Genomic DNA, 20,813 nt, shown 5'->3' with positions numbered 1-20,813 from the left:
GCCGCCGCGGCCGCCGCGCTCGCCCCCCGGCCGCTGCCTCGGCGCGGCCCCGCTCAGCGCTGCCTCCCCGTCGTGTTGCTCTAAACGCGTTAATTCTGTTTCACTGCTCACACGCYGCTTTGCAATGGTATTTTATGGACTTAAATCGTCCCCGAGAGTGTGCGGTGAACTGGGGTAGATGGGGAATGTGCAGTGCTGCCTTTTCCCAGGCGTTTCACAGAACTCCAGTTCACTGCTGGGGGAAAATACAGGCTTTGGATTTTGTTTTTCTTTTTTAATGTAGTGAATGCTAAAAATCGACTGGATGCCAGCACACACATAGATATGTAAAGGGACCTGCAGCATCACCTGGGCGATCGGTTGAATCTGGAACACAGATTCCACAAATATCAGCTAAACTTTGTGTTTTATGGCTTATTGGAAAGGCCAAAAAAAAGAAGAAAAAAAGAAAAGGAAAAAAGAAAACGAAACCCTGCTGCTGGGTTCTGTTACTTTTTACTCAAAGATAAACTGAGAGTAACTCAGTGAAGTCTAGAGAGGACACGAGATGTTTGGAGAAGAGGAAGAGGCTGCTAATGCAAAAATATTTCCTAGCAGCAATCAGAGACTGGCAGAGATTTAGGAGATGGTGTGCAGGTTATCAGCACATGGTTTGATTATAAATTGCGCCCTTTAGCCTGACAAAAATAGTGATGTGCATATTTAGCAGCAGATCATAGAATCAAGAGCTGATCATTATATTCCTTCTGAGACACTAATGTTTCAGGGAAGAAGAGAATATTAATGTCTGTAAGAGAAAGTTGCTCCTGCCTCGTTAAGGAGCAGCAAGGCTGTGAAGGAAGCCTAGCTCCAGGCAGTCACCCTGCACCAGCAGATACCTCCAAAGGGTTGCAAGGACTCGGCCCAGTCTAAGTCCAGCAAAAAGCAAATTGCACTTGATYGTTGTGGGAAATGTCACGGACTTGGCCACACCAAGTTTTTCAGTACAGTAGGAAAATAAGTAGGAATTTTCACTGAGTTTGGAGACAGCAACACATACTCATAACAGTATTTGTAAAAGTTTGAGAATGATGCAAACAAGAATACAAACACCCTTACCACAAAGCAGACCCCGCTCGAAACCTCCATGTCCCAGAGCGGAAGGTAAGCAGGGAGCAGACAAGGCCACGCTCCCGTAGGTTGCCTGCCATGAGCTACAGTGTTGTGAGGTCATTGCCTGACATCAAAGTATTCTGCAAATTTGCCTAAATCTGGCTGCTTTTTTCTCCAGAACCTGTTTTAATGTAAGGAACACTGATGATTATTTTCCTTCTAGTTTCAGAGCCCACCATGAAGAGACTCGTGGTGCTTTGTGACTGCCTCTGGGCCTGGAGCCTCCTCCTGAATGCGYTGACAGAAAGAAGGTGGGGGAGATCTTTTTTAATACATCAATATATTTTGGGAACCTTTAATTTAATACAGCACTATAAGACAGAAATATTGCATAGGCTGTGTTACTACTGAGTGTATTGGGGATAGTTAATCCCTATTCAAATCCCAGCTAAATCTACGTAAGAGAAGATTGAAAGAAAACTACAGTTTATTTGAATAACATTTTTTCAGTATTGTAAAGAAAACAAAAGCTATCTGAAAAAGAAATAAAATTAAATGATCTTTTAAACACCTATGCAATCCTTTCGATTCTTAATAATATCTGTTCAGTTCATTCAATATTTCAAATGGGATGCAAGTTTCTTGAGAGGAAAAAAGTGTATTTATTTATTTAAGTGTTATTTACTAACCTTATTTTCCCTGAAAGCAGAGGCAAAACTTTAACTTTGCGGCTCAGTCAGGATTGGGTCCAAACTTAGTACCTGTTCTTGTAGATCCGAAGGAGCCCTTCCAAGGCAAGGGGGCTGCTTGTCTGAAGAAGAATTTGTAGGCACAAAAATCTGTAATAGTTCATATATTTGAAAGACCTATCTTGCTGCAAATATCTACAAAATATATGTTGAGCTCATGACTGCAGATGAGTATTAGTGTTAGGAGCAATTTGTAATCATACAACACTTCATCTAATAACTAGCAGGTGAGCTAAACACTACAAAACAGATAGGAGTATACTTGAAGTAAAGTACTTGCTGCCATGCAATGTTAGTAAAGGAGTTAGGGAAAGCTCACAGATACATTTCCGTATTTTAAAAATATTAATCTTCTGGAAATAATGCTACCTAAAGAGCAAAAAGCAGTAGGAGAGGTTTTGGACTGCCACTAGTGATCCCTAAAGGATTTGTTTTGTACCTTGATGGCAGTAGGGTCTTCTTACGCATTAGCAGCTCCAGCTGCACTTACCTCCTGGCTACCTTGCAGATTTTAAATAGTGTGGAGGGCGCAAAGGTCCACCTGCACAAGTGCTTCTTCTAAAAGAATAGGAATAATAACAGGTGATTGGTGTAGCCGCATTGACATATTGAATAGACAGGACATTTAAAAAATACTTTTATTTCGATAATATATTGAGAAAGGTGAGAATTTAAAGTACTCATTAGATACTTCATTTGGTCTACCTAAAGAATTTTGTGAAAACTTGTTTAGCTACATATCTAATACATACACACACACACACACACACATACATATAATGAATGTGTGTGCATTTTTAATATGTGAATTAAAATGCATTAGACTAATGTTTAAAAATTATATGGTGTGTCACTATTATAATGACCTGTAGATGGAGTTAGCGCACAGTGTTTTATTATACAGTGGTTTAATATGAAACAACAGTCACATACAGTAACTTTGACATTTTCCTCACAATGTACACACCTTACCTAAAATATATCCAGCTTTGAAGCCATTTTGCCACAGCAACTTCATGTGCCTTTACTTCTGGAGGGCTCTTAATTCTTCATTACAAAGAACTATTGGTGAATTAGGTAAAATGACTACAGTCTTTCCATTAAATTCTTCATGTCATAAAAAGACAAACATGCAGACTACTTTAATGAGTGTTATGATAGAAAAAAAAAGGTCACAGTCTGTATGGCATTCGAGTGCACTTTGTTTGGGCACAAAGCTTCGGCGTCCTCCTGCTCGGTTGACAGCGGCCGTAACGGCGGCTGGGGGAGCCACGGTGGGGGACGGGCAAAGGCACCGCGGGCTGCGGCACCCGGCCGCCCGGCCGCCCGGCCGCCCTGCCCCTAGCCCTGCCTCGCACGCCGCGCCGGCAGACCCGCTCCCCTGTTTGCCCCAGGCCCGGGGAAGGGGTTTCACACCCTTCTGGTACCGTAACCCTGGTGACCTTCCGCTATCCTTGAAATGCGTGTGCACAGCAGCTTGACTACTGCCAAGAAGCGCTAATATAGGATTTAATCCAAGAAGAGTCCTTAACTGCAACCTTACCTAAGACGAACGGGAGAAGATCCTGTAGGAGATACTGCACACTGGAGGCAGCAGAAGAACTGTTATTTGGTGACATGTAGGAAATGCGAAAGAAAAAATACAAAAATGTTAACCTCCTTGACTTAAAATTTAACTGTTGGCTTATAAAAATAACTCATACTATTTTTAATAAGTCAAAGCATATGATATGTGTAGAATAAAGAGTATTTTGTTTAAAAACTGGTAGAGATATTGACCTCTTCATCAGAAACCATAATTTATATTCATTATAAAAACCCTGAAAACTGTTCTCCAAACAAACCACAACCTATTGAGATATAATCAAAAGTTAGTAAAACTCTGCAAGTGACAGTTCTGAAACATGTTTAGATTTGCAGAATTAATTATTTAAATCTGTACTGCAAAATAACCTGGAAGCATTTATTTCCTGCACAACAACAACAACAAAAAGCCCTATAACCAGGGTGCCTTTCCTCCTCCGTTCTCTGTTTTATGCATGTGAGAAGCACGAACAACGTTGATGCGGCTAGTGGAGAAAGCATGTGTAGATATTTCAATAGCACCAGATCACGTCACACATCACCGTACCCCCACGACAGCCTTCGGTGGGCAGAGCGCGCGCGGGCCGTGCCGGGGCCCCGGTGTCCGGACCCGAAAGAAAGGGTCGGACCCTGCACTGCTTTTCGGCCGTAACGCGAGGGACAAAATGGTGTTTCTGAGAGCAGTGTCTTTGGGTTCAGTCGTGATGACCGCCCGTGTTTATAATGGAAGGTTTTCCAGCAGTGACAGAAAAAAAAAGATGTTGGCTTGGCTTTAAGACAACTGTAACGTATGATGAAGGGAATTATCTATGACGGGGTATTTGGTGAAGGTTTCATATTTAAGAAAAAGGCTGATTCTGATCTCCTTCTGGAGCAGTCAGTCACTTCTGTGCCCAAGGACTTCAATCCTACTTGTACTGATGAAAGTAAGACTTTAGTCGTCGAGTTCAAAGGGCTAAATTCTGTTTTCCTTATTGGGGCAAATCTGGGGGACCTTTGGTTGAGTTAGAACGATCACATTAGGGATCTGTAAGTGAAGCTTTACAGAGATGAAAGATTGCCATGTCAACAGATGGTTTTATTGCACATTTGTACGGAAAAGTTGGAGGTGTTCCTCCAAATCTAATCACTAACGGAAAATGGGAAATAAAATGAAGRAAAATTATATATTGATCTGTGGAAGTATACTCTCACATGATTTTCTTCTGTACTCTAAAGGAAGACATCTCTGTATTTTTTGTTTTCTCTTTGTTTTCATGTATATYCCCAGTCCTTAAATATCAGTGTTTTAAATTGTGTTCTTCTTTGTATGGATACACTTTGTARCTATTATAAATTAAACACATTATCTTTTGCTGATAAATGAGCCTTTTACTAAGAAATACATATTGGAATTTTATAACCATTTATGAATAATGAGAAAAAYATTAAGGAACTGAAGTTCTCTTTGCTCACCGTTTGCGAAAGTGTACTGTTTTTCTAAGCTTTTACTAAAAATGTATAATTTAAAAAAAAGATTTAGGTGAAAGGACCCTAGAAAGTGCTACAGTCTGGTTTTCTGGAGGAGATTTTGTGATCATAAATCAGTATAAGCAAGATTAAACAGATTTTGGAATTATTGTTTGGTAAGGTTATTGGTGGATTACTGTTTTATAGTGTTACCTGTTCTGCATTTCAGCTATGGACAAACCTCACTGCAAGATGAAATTAAAGACAACACCACAGTATTTACCAGAATATTGGATCGCCTGCTGGATGGCTACGATAACCGCCTGAGACCGGGACTGGGAGGTGTGTTACATTGTCATTCTTTAGGTTACATGCTAGAGAAAAAATCATTTTAAACAATGCTATTTTTCCATGATATACTTGTTTTCATTCAGTTATAAAATAATGTTGATACTCAATATCCATTTTTTCAGACATACCGTGCCTTTCTCTGTCTCACTTTACACACACTTCCCCAAAAGAAGAAAAGTCAATGTTGATAATTCAAGAAAACTGCTCCCTGCCCACTAAAATTTTGAAAGTGTCAAGAAAAAAATTTAATAAAAAAAGACCTGGGACCCGACAAATGACAAAAGTTTATGACCTAAATGGCATGACCTAAAAGTTTAGGCCTAAATGACATGTCTAAACAAGCAAAAACCCCACTGACTATTTGCATAAGAGGGCTGGTTCTGAAGGGGAAAACATCAACCAACCTTAGCCAYGTAAAAGTCTCCGAGAAATTCATAGGATTTTTTTCTACTAAGGTATCTCAAGATTTCTTTCCATAATATTTTGTCCTCACAGCACGGTAAAAATGTCTTTCTCCTTCTGCTCAAAGTGCCGAATCCATAAAAAAAATGCAGAAGAGATATAGCGACGATTTCTTTACCAAACAGTTGTGGCGAAGCCTCCCCTTGGCGCTCCCAAAGCTTGGCTTGGCTTGGCTTCTTCTTTCCCCCATGGCCTGTTTTGGGTCTTTCTGACTCCCRAAGGTAAAATGAAAGAAAGGAAATCTCTGTCCCCCCCATGTACAGTTCAACCTGTTCTCAGGTAACGAAGAGCAGCGCATTACATTAAGAATTCTTGTCCCGTCTCGCAGGGATGACAAGAAAGACAATAAAAAATAAGCTTAGTTATTCTGTGTTTGAGGCTACCATCTTGCAAYGGTTCTTCAGTCGGGAGCTGACTTCTTCCGTAGTTTAACATCACTGACTTTAATGAATGGCTGCAGATAACATCGTGGTTATAAAGTGTTCTCTGAGAAACACATTTAAAACTTCGTTGGTCTATAAATTTTTGGGAGGGATTTCAAAATTTTCAGTAAGTAAGATTTCAGAATTTGCAGTAAGTAAGAATCACTTTTTGGGTTCATCTACCAGTATTTTTGCCTGCTTTCTTGTAAACCCTTGGATTACCCTACAAGTAAATGCTCCTTAATCTTTGATTAATACAGCTGTAGAATTCAGTCAGCTGCTACACCATAGTAAATAAACATAGCATGGAAGGCAATAAATAAATGAAACTGTAAACCGTATAAATTCTGGTATGTGTCTACAAGAAAAATGCAAGCACATGATGATTTCTTATATGAGTTTTGTAGCTAGTCTGATTTGTTTTACACTTGCTGGAAGAGCAAACAAAAGGAGATGCAGGAAGAAGTATTACTCTCTCATTCTCTGCGCAGCTATTTAAAGAACTCCTAAGCATTTCATATTAAGTGTGAGAGAGATCTTTTTGCAGAAGCTGGTGGGTGGGTGTTTATAGAGACATTTTCTGAAGCCAGACATCAAGGGCATMCTGGAAGAATAGGTCTGCAAACCTCGGGAGAGGATCCCCTAGCCTAGTTTAAATCTACTCTTGATGCAGAGACTGTGTAATGTAACTGCTTCTATAGTAGGAAATGACTCTCTTCACAAACCTTAATAGCCATTTGCATTACTGGCAGCTTAAAGCAAAAATGAGTGTAGCAGGAGAGTAGAGAGGAGGGAAAACAGGATTGGAGTAGTTTCATTAACCAAGATTTTGAGAAGGTAAAGTCGTCTTTGCACATGCTTCCTTCCTTTCTTGAATTGAGTGTTGCATGTTCCTCTCTGGAGCCAAGGATCTGGAATATCACAATTTCCTTATCACTCGGTACAGAATAGCTTCATGTTGTCAGTTTAGCAGAGTAAATTGAATTTATCTATCATATTTCTGAGCTCAGAATATTAGAATTAAACATATCAGGGCTTCTAAAAAAATCCCCCATCTGATGAAATTATGGGCAGCAAATGCATGTTTAAAAACAAATGTAGTAAGAAGTGGTTTTACTCTTTTGACTGCTGGATAATGTGTTGTTCAAAAGATATCAATGGTAGATTTTAAAAAATAAAGATGGACATCTGGGCCAATATTTTCAAATTTGATGCCAATTTATAATAAAGCTTTTGCTTGGGAACTCTGAAATTCTTCTTTACAATGCTTTCTTGTTGAGGTATCTAAAKATGGCCTAATAACCTCAACATCAAGTAATTTTGACATTCTTGATTTAGACACTTTTTGTATAATGGGGAAATATATTCTGAAACAGTCTGTACATAGAAATAACCATTGATATGTTTAAATCAATATATCCCATGTAGCATGGGTTTTGGCGATGGAMGCTCAAAACCTTCAGCTGTTCTTTTTGCTTGGTCTGCTGCTTGGGAGCTTTAACTCTGTTTGCAAGAATGGAGGATTCATTTTGCTCCAAACAAAGCCAATGCTGGTTTCTTATAAAATACTTCARTCAGAACAAGATTTTATCCAAGCTAAAGAGAAAGTTAAGAAAGCTACAAAAACTACCAGTACAACAGTGTGTTATGATACATAGAATTAGGTCTAAAACTGATTCATTCCATATAATGATGCAGCTATGAGAGAAATTAGGCAAAATATGTTGATAAATTTTACACTGTGTCAAGCACAATATAAATCTGTGTACCACTGATTATGTTCTAACATGCTTTTCTGATTATCCAAAATTGTCTACCGTCTTCATTCAGTGCCCTCTGAGAAACAGTGGATGATGCAAAACAATATATGATACAATTGTTTTCTCCTACAGAAAGAGCCACATTGCAGAAAACTSTCTACTTTTCCCTGTAAAAGCTCTCCTTATACACTGCAGCTTTCCAAATAGATACACTTACAAGACMCAGAATTCTGTACATGAACAGAAATAAAAAAACAGAATCAATTTCTCTCTTTCTCAGCTGTGGAAGAAAAGGTAGCCAGTCAGGTCATTTGTTTCACCTTCCTTGTGTATGGAGAATTCAGTAACAAAAAAGGTGTGACACACACAAAAAAAAATGATGCAATGAATTGTAAAAGATGTTTGATCTTCAATAAATTTTCTCACTTATAGAAACAATTTCCTCCCTCTCAAGATAAACCCCATGATATTTCTCTACCCTGAGTTTACAAACGTCTTATTAATGGGGTGAACAGTTTTATGTACTAGTGRAGATCTCCGTGGCAGATCAGGCACCATGAAGCCAGCTCTCTCTTTTGGCGAGCTCTCATTATATAGATATATTGTCAGAACTATATTATATATTCATTGGCAAGCCAGATTATACGGGGGAGCATTAAGATAATGAAAAATTTAGAGGTGCAGAATTTTGACCCCACACTTCCAGAACACGTGGAATGAGTGCTACACTGATATTAAGTCCTCCCTTTTCTTTTTTCAGATTTTTTTTGAGGTATCACTTCAAAGGGAGACTGGAAAAGCACATATGCTCCATAGAGTATGGAAATGAAAATTATTATTCCTCAAATAATGCAGTAAGGCCATACCCAAAATGAACGGAGCAGCTCTGAGAATTCTGCCATTAAACAAAGATGGAATTATTTTTCATTATAAAGAATATAAAAAAGTGGAATAGGTGACCCAGGGAGAAAACTGAATATGCTTATTTTTAAAAAATAAATGGCATTGTGCCAAAAAAAGAATCCATTTTTTTAACAGCACTATGTTATGCATTGACACATTTCCATCTGCTATCAATAATTATTGATGTAAATTATATTATTTAGTTGTTTGCCTCCTTCATATGTGGGCATAGTCACTTAGTCAGACATCGCTAGGAAATAAGCATCTGTTGTACCCATCTCTAAACCCAGACAAATAACTACATTTACAGTTATTTGTGTCTGCAAAATAGAACTTTCCAAATGAATGTAAAAACATTCTGAACCACTCCAGAGGATACTTATTAGYTCTATGAGAGGATAATCATTTACAAAAAAGCAAGAAGGAGGAGTTACACAGAGTAACATACTGAAGCTGAGAAAGAGGAAATCATGTTTGACATTAAGGAAAAAAACAAACAGTAAAGTCATTAAGGTAATAGCATAATTTTCTGTGGGAACTATCTGGATCCCAGAACTAGGGGTGATCAAAAATAGACTAAATAATAAAGATGCTGTGCTCTTTTCAAATACACGATCCTGAACAAAATAAAGGATTAGATAGCAGTGGAGAAGAGTCAAATACAAAGGAAAAGTGGAGTCAGTCTTTGGTGACCTCTTGTAGTAGATCCCTGTCTCTGTAGTGGGAGTTTAAAAGCACTGAAAAGCAATAATAAACAATGGAAAAMCCAAGTTTCTGGGGTAAGTGAATACGCCGTTGAACTTCGTTCTGGGCTGCCTTGGTGCGGCGAAGGCGGCGAGCGGCGAAGGGCGCGCTGGCGGGCTCGGCGCGCCGGTGGCGGAGGGGTCCTGCGGCGGGCGGGGGCTCGGTACCGCACACTGAGGGTCACTAAGGTGCAGCCAGCTGCAGCTCCAGATTTTAAGACTGTCGCTTTTGTACTGGCACGTGTGCCCTCCCTACACCGAAAGGGTGTCAGGCAGTCTCTGATCTTTTAGCTTGAATAATTGTCAATGTGGTTGATCCATTTGAAGGGGATTTTTTTGTGCAAAGACAGAAGATTTGTTAATACAGAACTACAGAGGTGAAGAGCGRGTTTCATTAGGAAGATCAGAGTGAAGCTACCTAAATGGAATCTCACTTTGTTGTTGAGTCAAATACACATTAGATCATCCCAAAACAGATTMTCACCATTACTTCAGTATTGAACAGAATTGTGCTTGTTTCATGCTGTAAGTGAAAACTATTTGTTGATCTCTTCCGTGTGATGTATATCAAAGTCGAGTGTGACTATCCCTAAAYGGAATACGGGTCTATCCCAAGCAATTCATTACTTCCACAGAATGCTTATGTTTAAAGTGATGGAGAGTAAGCCTGACAGTATTATGTTAATTACATTTTCAAATTCATTTTTATGAGAACATTATCTATAAATATATAATAAGGTGATTGAGGTCCCAAAGGAAATTTGGGGATTTGAATTCAGATCTGCACTAAAATTTAGGGAAAATATGGTTTTGGTCTATGTATGTAATATAAATTAAATTAAGCCTAAATGACCCTACTGAAAAGACAGTCCCATACCGCACCCTTACTCGTAATCTTGTAAAGGAATAAGGAGCAGATCCTATACTTAGTCCTATAAGAAAATGGTCTCTTTTTCCACTCTGTAGGGACCACTTTGACATAAAGGACCACACTGCGGCAGGGAGAGCTGCCCCGACCGGCAGCTGCACGGGCCCCGGCTGCATCGGCGCAGGACAGCGCGTTATTCTCCCTTTCTAGTCTCCCCTACTTTTGCAAAAGAAGAGGCACAAAATTCTCTGAGTGTTTGCTGTGGTTTTTCAATCGCGATACTTCCTGGGCTCAGCCAGGGCAGTTAGTCTACGTGAGGTTTTTTTTTAATAGTAATATTGTACAGTATACAGGCATCTAATCTTTTAATTTAAAACCATAAGAAAACCTTTTTCCATCTTTATAATTACAGCACACRCTTACACAGGACATAGCATAGGAACAGACGCATTATCCAAAAAGATGGYATTAGTTTAAACTATTAAAATGAGTAATTCAAGTAAGTTTTGTGCTCAAATACAAACAGGTCRGAAAGGAAAATATAAAGCAAATGGTTTTCTATAGATAAATAAGCTTATTTTCTGCTGTTTAAATAAATCTGTGCTTTTTTTCTCTTGTTCTGAATTTGCAATTCAATCATTATTCTAGAAATAATGAGCCCCCTGGGAGTTTAAATCGAAGTGTTTATTGTTTTTACTTATTAACTTTGGGAGTTTAACATCATTAGCAAAACATAGTAGTTGTAAACARTAAAATTACAGTAATTCATGTTGACATCATGTTGACAGATGCTCTCACATATATATGTGGACCAAAATCATTTTCCACTGGTGCAAATTGGTTTACTGCCTGAGAGTCTGTTCTGTGTGTTGAACTTGGAGAGAAATCTGTTTGAGGTTTCCTCTCATATTTAGCACTAAAGCATAAAAAGCAAATAAGGTATTTCACATATTCCTGAGATTTTGCTGATCAGTAATGACTTGGACCCCAAACATTATGGCTGCTTTACAGTTTATCTCCTTAAACATAATGTAAAGTCACTAATAATTTACCTTTTTTAAGCTGGAATCCTTATCAGTTTTACAGATACGCCTATATCACCTATTCTTGATTYGGATGCTATAGTCAAGAGACGTGGTTAACATGTTTTACAACTGATTGATTTATCCTCAGCTGTTAGAGCAGCTCCTGGCCAGTTTGATTTGTTCAGTGGCTTAAGAATTTTCTCCAGTTCTTAGGGTTATTGTGAAGGTTTTGAATATAGTCAGGATCTGAGGTTTCTGAAAAAAAAWTTGAGTATTTCAAGCACTGTTTAAAACTTCTCATGGTAATCAAGTTGCAAACTGAAAATGGTTAACCTTGATTCTAAATATATACCCAACTGTATGAGTAAACCCGTGTCCTGTGCAGGAGTGACTCACAACCTTTGGAGTTCTTAACAAAGTATGGTTGAATCATCTAATTAGTAAAACAGTAAACAAAAATTTCAGAACTTCCACACAGCTTTGGAGGGGCTCATCTTTCTTTAGTGTGCTCATACACATTTTTTTAAATGTATTTGGAAATGAGGTACACATCAAGGATAAAATAAATCATTTGAAAGGCACTGGTCATCTGTCCATTCCCTTGGAAATCTTCTATCTTACTGCTGAAGCCTTTAGTTTCCGTTTTGTTTCCTCCAAGTGATTTCCTTAAGCCTTAACCTCTCTATTATGACCATAAGTCTCTTAAAACTCTAGAATGATTTTTAGAATTCAGCATACACCACATGATATGCTCCAAAGAGTATAATCCRTGTTTATGTAAGGTAAATCAGTTCATTCTATTATTTTAAATAGAACCACAGCATTTTGCTTCAGATTGGACTTTGAGTTTATATTGTTAAGGGATGAATACATTGCTTCTGAATTGCTTCCAACATCTGCTGTCTTGGGACTACCTCCTAATGCTGGTGGAAATGCCTCAATATAAAGGAGATGGAGAGTAAAAATGAAAGATCTTCAAAAGAGACATCTGAGTTTCAATTATCAATATGCAGAATTCYAGTAGGTTTCATGATGATGTTAGTTTCTCACTCTTCTCAAGAAAAGATGACTCAGTAGCTGGAACTTAAAGAATCTCTTCAGCAACGTTTTACTGGACCTTGTGAAATCTCCATCTTCTTTTGCTGCCAGCTGCTTCATCTTGAGATTTTCATCTCTTGAACTTTTGTAAGAGTGATGGGTTGAAAGAGAGAGCACTTCTTCCAAGTCAATACGTTTTGGATGACCACATGCCTCTTCCTGTAATAGGAGGTTAAATTCTCGCTGTGAACTTTAAGATTAAGTCCAGAGCCAATTAGATGTCAAGGGAGCACTTAAATTTCTTTAGGCCAATTAAAAAGCATGTAAACGATGATAAGGTCACGCATTCATTTCACTGGCTAGCCAACGAGGAAGTTTCACCTATCCACTGCTTTTRTCAGCAGTCACAGTAGTCTGTACACCTCTCAGTCACGGATATGAAATACCTCAAATACAAAAGACATTATCAGGCAACTCAGCCACTTTACAGTATTTTGCTTTCTGTGACTAGAAATAATACATTGGAAACTTTATCCTTTGACTTTTCAAAACGAATGCTGAATATTACTTTTGCTATCAACTGAATTTTGCACTAACTTGCTAACAGTATACAAGTGTCTTTCAGTGCATTATAAGAATGATAGAATCAGATCTAACATTACATCTGGATTAGTGCTGTCTCATGGAAAGGGATATTTTATTGTATATGATATATTAAGCACATTTACATTAAACTACTTACATTTGTAGAGATTTATAAGTTGCAGACATTTTTCAAGTGCAGTAGTGAAAAACTTAGGTGTATACCTTAGAACATTCATTCTTATAATAACTTCTGGGTCATATATAGAAATATATATATTGTTATTTGTTGCTTAATCGTGATTCCTTATTTTCACTCCTCTTTTGTCAGAACTTAAGTTAATCTTGTTTATTTTCAGGCAGAACAGCATATTCATATTTCAACAGTTTGGAATCTTTTGAACTTGAAGAGAGTTCTGTTAAATTATTTTTTCCACTTAATTACTTTACAATATTTAAATACCATTATATAGTTAATACGGACCCATGTATATTTCTTAGGCTTATGATAGTTTTTGCCTGACTTTTTTTTTACTGAGTCATATTAGCCTCTTTTGGGGGAGATTACTTCTACTTTTCCAAATTTCTCAATTTATTTATCTGAAAGCTATTTGAGAAATGCATCCATCCTTCTTCTATAGAAAAACCCATGCTAGTTTGTGTACTAGTATAGCAAATATTCAGACTTGCGTGACTCTCAATTCTGAAAGCTGATGGGGTTAGCTCCACTCAGCACTGCTTGGTTTATGCCTCCAGGTGGTGTCACTCCTTGTAGATGTATTTAAATCAATCGAGTTATGTTGACACATGCCACTCTGGGTGAGAATTTTGTGGTATGTACAGCCTAGAAAAAAACGATGTGTTCAGGAGTGGCTGGTAACGTGTACAGAGAGGGAGGAGAGGAAGGAGGGAGGTTAACCTTGCAGGTCCCTCGGAGGGACTTTCACCAGTGGTTCTGCAGAAGGCGGATGCTTTGGCTCTTTCTGGAAATCAGCACCGGTTCGGGTGTCTCGGGCTGAATGCTCTTTTGCGACTACTAAAATCACAAGGTACTTGTGAAATGGCCAAGGGCACTGTGCCACTGAGCAAAAGTACAGCCTGAAAAATCACTGAGAAGTCTAACTTTAAGATATGGCACGTGCCTATAATCTACTTTATGTACATGTTATATATTTCTGAATTATTTACRCTAATCTGTCATTGGGGCCTGTACAACAAATTTTTTAGTTTGAAGGAAATCTAACAACAGTGTCAATATCAATTTTAAAACATTACAAGATTACAAAATAGAAAGTTTATGCAGATGTCAAAAAGACATAGTAGAGATGCTTCGTTGATATTTATTGGGAATAGTTTTATCTCGTTTTTTGTTTATTGCAKTTATAAGTAATGCAGCCATCTCTAACTCATGCCAATAAAATATCTTTATGTTTTTATACACCCTAATGTATTCTCTCTCTCTCTCTCTCTTTCTTCTACATTCCTGTGTCTCAATACTAAATACATAATGCATAAGCCAAGGGTTAATTATTGGAGACCTTCATTCAGCTTGCCCAGAAACATCAAATACCCGATACGACATCTGAGTATGTAAAATATTCAGCACTGTTTATAATGTCAGGCAAAAAGCTTCATTAGTCAAGGAGTAAAAAGATTTACACAGCAGCAGAACTATGGCTTCTATACTTTGGCATCACAAGTCATGTCTCAAAAAGTTTTACGGAAACACTAATAAAAAATGTTGCTGACAATATTGACTGTGAAATTACATCTAGAAGCAATAAATTATCATGACTGTATTGTAGACCAATTTTAGAATGGCTAATCAAAGCCAATAAATTTTCTATTTATTGTGAGAATTGGTAGTGGTTAGCTCTAATGAAGGCTGTTGATAGACACTCACTGTCCTAATTTCCTGCTTCATCAGAGCGTGTAACTGAAGTGAAGACTGACATCTTCGTCACCAGTTTTGGGCCTGTTTCAGACCATGATATGGTAAGTGATGGCCTACATTTCTACAGCATTCATTTTCTCTTGTCTTTTTAATTTGGAGGATACGCAATCTCTGCAATAACTTATTTACTCCTTTTAAGGCTGTTTTTTCACACCCTTGATCCTATAATGCTGTCAGCTTTTATGTGCAACCATTATTGTTAGCTGTGACTACATTTAAGTGCCCTTAAATTAGCAGCCTCGGTGACTTTAATAATGCGTTTTAACATAACTTGTATTTGCTACATAATATATTAGGAAATGCATTAGGGTTTGGATCAGTACTCTTCAGATAATGATTACTCAGGTCCTAGCTGGCACATCACTGATCCAATTTGCCGAGAAAGACCATCATCTTAAAATGCAATTAGCACATGCCTACAGTGTGACATCCGTACGATCTAACCTGTATTTTTATATTAAAAGCTACTGATCAATGGGAAGTGAATTTCCTAGATCTTGGCTGCTGAAAGAGAAGATTAATGAGAGAATTAGTGTCACTTCTTTATGGCATGAATATGAAAATCAAATTGCTAGATAACTGCAGGGGATTCATCAGTTCAGAAAACTGAATGAAGCTGTTGTGAGCCCTCGTCTTAAGAGATATTAAAAGTTGTGTAAAAATACGGATAAGGTACTTAAATTTTTCCATATAAATGGGGCTCTTACAAGTAGGTTGCTCTTGAGAGGGAAAGCCTGGTTTGTACTTTCTAGTATCTACTGGATGCTGTGTTAGGATAAATGCTGAAAACATTCTCATTAATTTACATGATAAAAAAAAGGAACAAAACAGTTAAATCCTGTAGCTAGCCACGTTCAGCTAAAGACACTCACCAAAGGAAAAAGGAAAGAAAAGTAAGAGGACAAATTATCACGGAAAAGCAAATGTTCCATTTATCACTACAAAATTGTCAGTTATTTAATTTGAACTAACACAATTGACAGGCCTTAAACACCAGGTAATAACATGTTTCTGACCACTCAAAAATATTAAGGGAGGAAATAACAGGAGAGTAACTGTACAAGACAATTATGTTCCTAAATGCACTTTATGCATTTTCCTGATGGCTTCGATAATAACAGTCATAAAATTACAACCAAATTTATAATTGCACTTGACGCCATGATGTTTAAACCTGAAAAATTACTTGGAAGCACAGATTATTTGACCAGTCCTTCTGCTGAGAAGTCTTGCTAGTGACACACAATCTAGGGAAACACCTCAACTAATGACTGACTGGTCTCCACAGTGCACATATACAATGCTATAGCTAAGAAGTGTGCAATGGAGAATAATAACTAAAAAAGCTTATTTCAATGATTTTTGCTTTCTGTTCTACCTGTGATAATCTTGTGAAGTTACAAGTTCTATTTACTACTGTAAATGATATATTAAAATGGTAGAAAGTCCTTGGTTTAAAGCTTGGTAGAAACCAATGACATCCACTATTTTTATTCTGGTGATTAGTTCAGCAAAGCACTTCACCTTGCTTTCCCATTTTGGGATGCAAATAGGTAACCAGCCACCATGGTGCCAGCTGAGATCTTTAATTAAACAAGCATACAACTAAAATATCTTTTTTAAGTGAATAGGCTTTGAATTAAAATTCTAGCAGCTGCAGTATAAAAGTGATTTGAGATTGTTCCATTTTTGGAGAGGCCTTGAAGAGACCTCTTTTTGGGAGGTAGCTACCTATTTTCTGAAAACTAAGCTGCTTTAAAGTATTGAGCTGGACAAATGTTTGTGGGAGGTGAACAGACTAATCGATATAGGCAGATGAAAATACTCTTCAGATTGATATTTGTTTGAGTTGTTCTCTACAAATTGCCTTGCTAAACTACTATTTGCTCTCTTGAGTCAGATTTAATATGCAACTCCAAAAATGAATGGCTAACAAATTAATGGGCATAGATCCTTTCCTGCATGTAGACGTAATATTATAAGCAACCAATAGGCTTGCTGATGCACATGGATCAGATCATATTTGGACTTTTACTTCTACTTACTTCTACTTATATTTGGCAGATTTAGGTAATAAAACTATTAAACAGAAGGTAAAGTTAATTTGATATTCCTGGGAAAACTGGTATTTGTGTGGGACTTGGACTTCAGAGAAGGATAAAATACTGATGTCAAAAGCAATCTACTTCCAGAATTAGAAATAGTTGCATTTGAAAGAAAAGCATTGACCTCAGTATAGGTGAATTATTATAGCAGAAGCAATCACTACCTATGAAAAAAAATTCTCAAAAATAATTTAAGATCCCATACCACATTGTCTCCTGATTTTCACTTACTTAATATTGGAGAAAGACATCATCAGTCTCTTAATAAAGTGTGTGAACAAGAAACACAGAGACAAGTGTTCACATGTTTTGAAACCTAAGGCACTCCAGATAGGTATTTAGCATAAAACTCCTACTCACCTCTCCTAAAAAGTAATGTCTGCGCAGCCTACTCATGCTGACTCTTTTGCTTAAGAAAATACATGTGAAATAAGAGACAAACACAAAGAGAAAGATATACCGAAGAGCTTACCGGAATATAAAGTTCATTTGTTTCAACCTCAGTGCAAATTTAGTGTAAGGTCCTCTGTGCATACGACATGTTGGTTATAGACACTATCATTTGAAGGCCACCCCAGAATTGCCCCAGCAACCAGACTTTGTTCATGCAGATTGAACTGTGAGATTCAGTCACAGGGAGGCCTCAGAAGCAGTTGTATTGGCACACTAGGGAGAAGGATGGGTTCCTCTAGGAGCCCCRGACTGACGGCTGGGAGCTGGGAATGAGTTATTCCAGCTGACGCCATATGTTATGAAACCACAGCCATAGTGAGGCACCAGGCATACCTAGACCATCTGTTTGCAAGAATCCAATGAGGCAGTTATATAGATAGTAGGTTGATATATTAGGGAGTACATGGTGTTCCTACCCACTCTCAAGACACTCTTTAAGAGCAGTATAGACATAACCTGCTACTCTGTACAGAGACTGTCTTGGATCCTTTTTAAACCTGTGAATAAAGCAGGAGCAAAGCACTTTTATTCTAAAGTAATAACATCTATTTTGGAAGAGTTTTGTGGGTTTTCAGGCGTCATCTCAGATCATGGATTCAACTAATCAGTAGATTAGTTCAATCAATTAGGATAACTGTCCTTACTATTTTTGTGAAGATTTTGATTTACATTCAAATAATAATAACATTTGGAATGAGAACATTTTCAAATTGGCCTTTGTCATAAAGATAGAACTATCTTTTTCTATTAAACTTTCGTTCCCTCTGTTTCTGTACTGTAAGCTCTTCAGGAGAGGATTTCTGTCTTGTCCCTTCCTGCAGGAAGGTTCCTGTATCCAGTATAATACAGACCATGACGAGTTCTACTCTATGAATAAACCAACTATCTTCAGGGAGAGATAAAATGTAAATAAATTAGGGAACACAGAAAATGTTAAATTATTTCCATCTTGGATCTCGTATTTAAGCCAATATGTTACAAATATGCAATAGCGTACAATTTATTGCCAAGGCGCAGAGAGGATTTTCTTTCTTTACCTGCACACTAAGGAATGAATACTCTCCTCTGTGGAGAGTTTAGTCTGAATCTCTCTGACTCATCTATTTGCACACAGACCAGAGTGACAGTAGATGGCTTGGGGAAAATACTTCTCTTCCCTTATTCTGTATGGCGCTCTCCTGCAGAAAAAAAACCTAATTGGAATAAGAGTATCTGATGACCTGATCTTAAAATCAGCTCTCTGTCAGAATTCATTTAAGCAGAATTATTGCTCACGTTAAAAAGTGTAGTGGAAACTAAGGAGGTGAGAAAGCTCAGCCAATTTATGCTTTATCATGCAACAGCCTAGGATAGAGAAACATGTAGTCTGTGGCAGGCATGACCTGTCAGCTATCTTTTAATTGATTTTTTGTCTTCTACTGTCAGATCCCTTATCAAATATCTTATACTCTTTATGCCTTTTCAGCTTAAGAATCTTGTGTAAACATAAAGTGAAGAACCAGACTCCTTCCTTTCAACCTGTAACACCACCCACTTCCCTCCTTTTTGCAGTACCAATTTACAGAAAGGGAATGGCTAAAATTCACACTGAAATGATGTCACCTTCTGGGCATGTCTTTTACCTTCCCCATGTGTGTAGGAGGTAATCTTCTGTGGTGCTAGTGAAATATGGTGGAAACCCAACATTTTTGTGTCATTTGCTGCCCTTCAAACCTGCTTCTCTCTTTTCCACTCTTCTGCACACWTGGGACAAGATTTCACACGTAGCTCAATCCAAGGCCCTGATCCAGCAAAATCTTAAAGCGAGTAGTTGGCTGTAAGCACGTTACTGCTGTCACTGGAGCCAAACGAACCCAGGCTCCAGTAGCTCACCGAGCAGGTGACTAAAAAAGTGGATAAATATATGTCAAAATGATTCAGAGAATCAGAAAAAAAAAAAAAAAAAAAATCAAACCAAAATAAGACCACCACATGGAACTATAACATTTTAATGTCCATAAGATATTTATTTAGGCATTTTATGCCCTGAAAACAGGAGAAATGCACTGACAGAGTCACCTTTCTTATTTGCTGAGAATTTCTTGAAGAATAAACAGCTCACAACTATTTATGTTGTGATTTGTTAAAACAAAAATCACAAGTTTGAGGAAATCTGTTACGGTCAAATTTTGCATATTCGTTCCAGAATGCTTCTCTTCACTAACATATTCCTTGGGGCAGCTCTTTTACTTATAGCTGTGTGTATGCCCGAGCCACTTTCCTTCAGGATTTGCTCTCAGTCCTTTGGCAAGAGATCTCAGCAAAGCTTTAGTTTCTAAGCCAAGAGATTCATTCAGGGTAATTTTGAACAGCTACATTTGACATTCATCACAACATCTTAACAATGAATGATGGAAAGGGCAGGGTAATCTCATACTTCAATTTTGTGTTGGGGTGGCATTTTTTTCCTTGGGAAAATACAGCATTATACTGTACCCACARGAGGTTTTCATATTTTCACCTCACTCCATTCGGGAACTATTCAATGTTTTATTTATAATACCCCAAAACATGTTTTCTAATTTTAACCTCTTAACTTCCATTCCTATCACTTTCTAATATGCCAAATAAYCCTTTCCTTTCTTAGTGAGTGCCAGTTATTTTAATTCTCCTCRTGTACACTGAACCAGCTACTGCGTCCCTTCCCACATTGCTCCAGTCCTTGCATGACCGAACTATAATTCTTGGTCCAAAACTGGCCTCAGCTTACACTCTCCGTAGTCCAATGATTTGGCCCACTGAGCTGTTTTACTTCTCATAAATCAGACCCCGTAATTTCAGTGATCTGTGAACTTTTCCCAGGCTGACTACAGGTTTATGCTAATGAGACGCCTAGAACAAAAGGCACTAGCAAGATCCTGTCTCGCCAGGTTTGTTTTAGACAAAGAGACATATTCTTCCTCGCGCTACGCATAATGGCTCAATATCCAAAGCTTTAAATTACAGTTTTATGGAAGGGGAAAGGAAAATGAGAAGAGGATGAATTACTTTGTTTCTACAATGTTATATCACAAATTGTCTAACTTTTGAGATACAATTCTCCCAAATTTTTATTCTGTTGAACACAGTAATGATATTGTAACTATTTAATAACCAGCTTCAGATATTTTGGATGTAATATAGAGAATACATGTTCTGATAATTACTGATTTCATTAATAGTCTTTCTTTTAAGGGAACGGTAAGAATATACCTATCAAGTTCTTGTACTGCAAGATATTACATCATGAGAGTT

General features: G+C 37.7%; 1 protein-coding gene across 1 annotated transcript in view; it reads left to right on the top strand.

The window, feature by feature from the left end:
- Positions 1-1,326: 1,326 nt before the first annotated feature.
- Positions 1,327-20,813, top strand: part of GABRA1 (gamma-aminobutyric acid type A receptor subunit alpha1) — a 38,118-nt gene continuing 18,631 nt past the window's right edge. The window contains exons 1-3 of the mRNA XM_085317833.1: positions 1,327-1,403; positions 5,104-5,216; positions 14,956-15,023. Coding sequence (XP_085173959.1) covers positions 1,330-1,403; positions 5,104-5,216; positions 14,956-15,023 — 255 coding nt within the window. The 5' untranslated portion in view covers positions 1,327-1,329. The remainder of the gene's footprint in view (positions 1,404-5,103; positions 5,217-14,955; positions 15,024-20,813) is intronic.

The sequence above is a fragment of the Rhea americana genome, unplaced genomic scaffold (genome assembly GCF_003343005.1).
Source record: "Rhea americana isolate MKP2758 unplaced genomic scaffold, rheAme1 scaffold_51, whole genome shotgun sequence".
In the NCBI taxonomy this organism is placed as follows: Eukaryota; Metazoa; Chordata; class Aves; order Rheiformes; family Rheidae; genus Rhea; species Rhea americana.
This window is presented reverse-complemented; position numbering and strand designations above follow the sequence as displayed.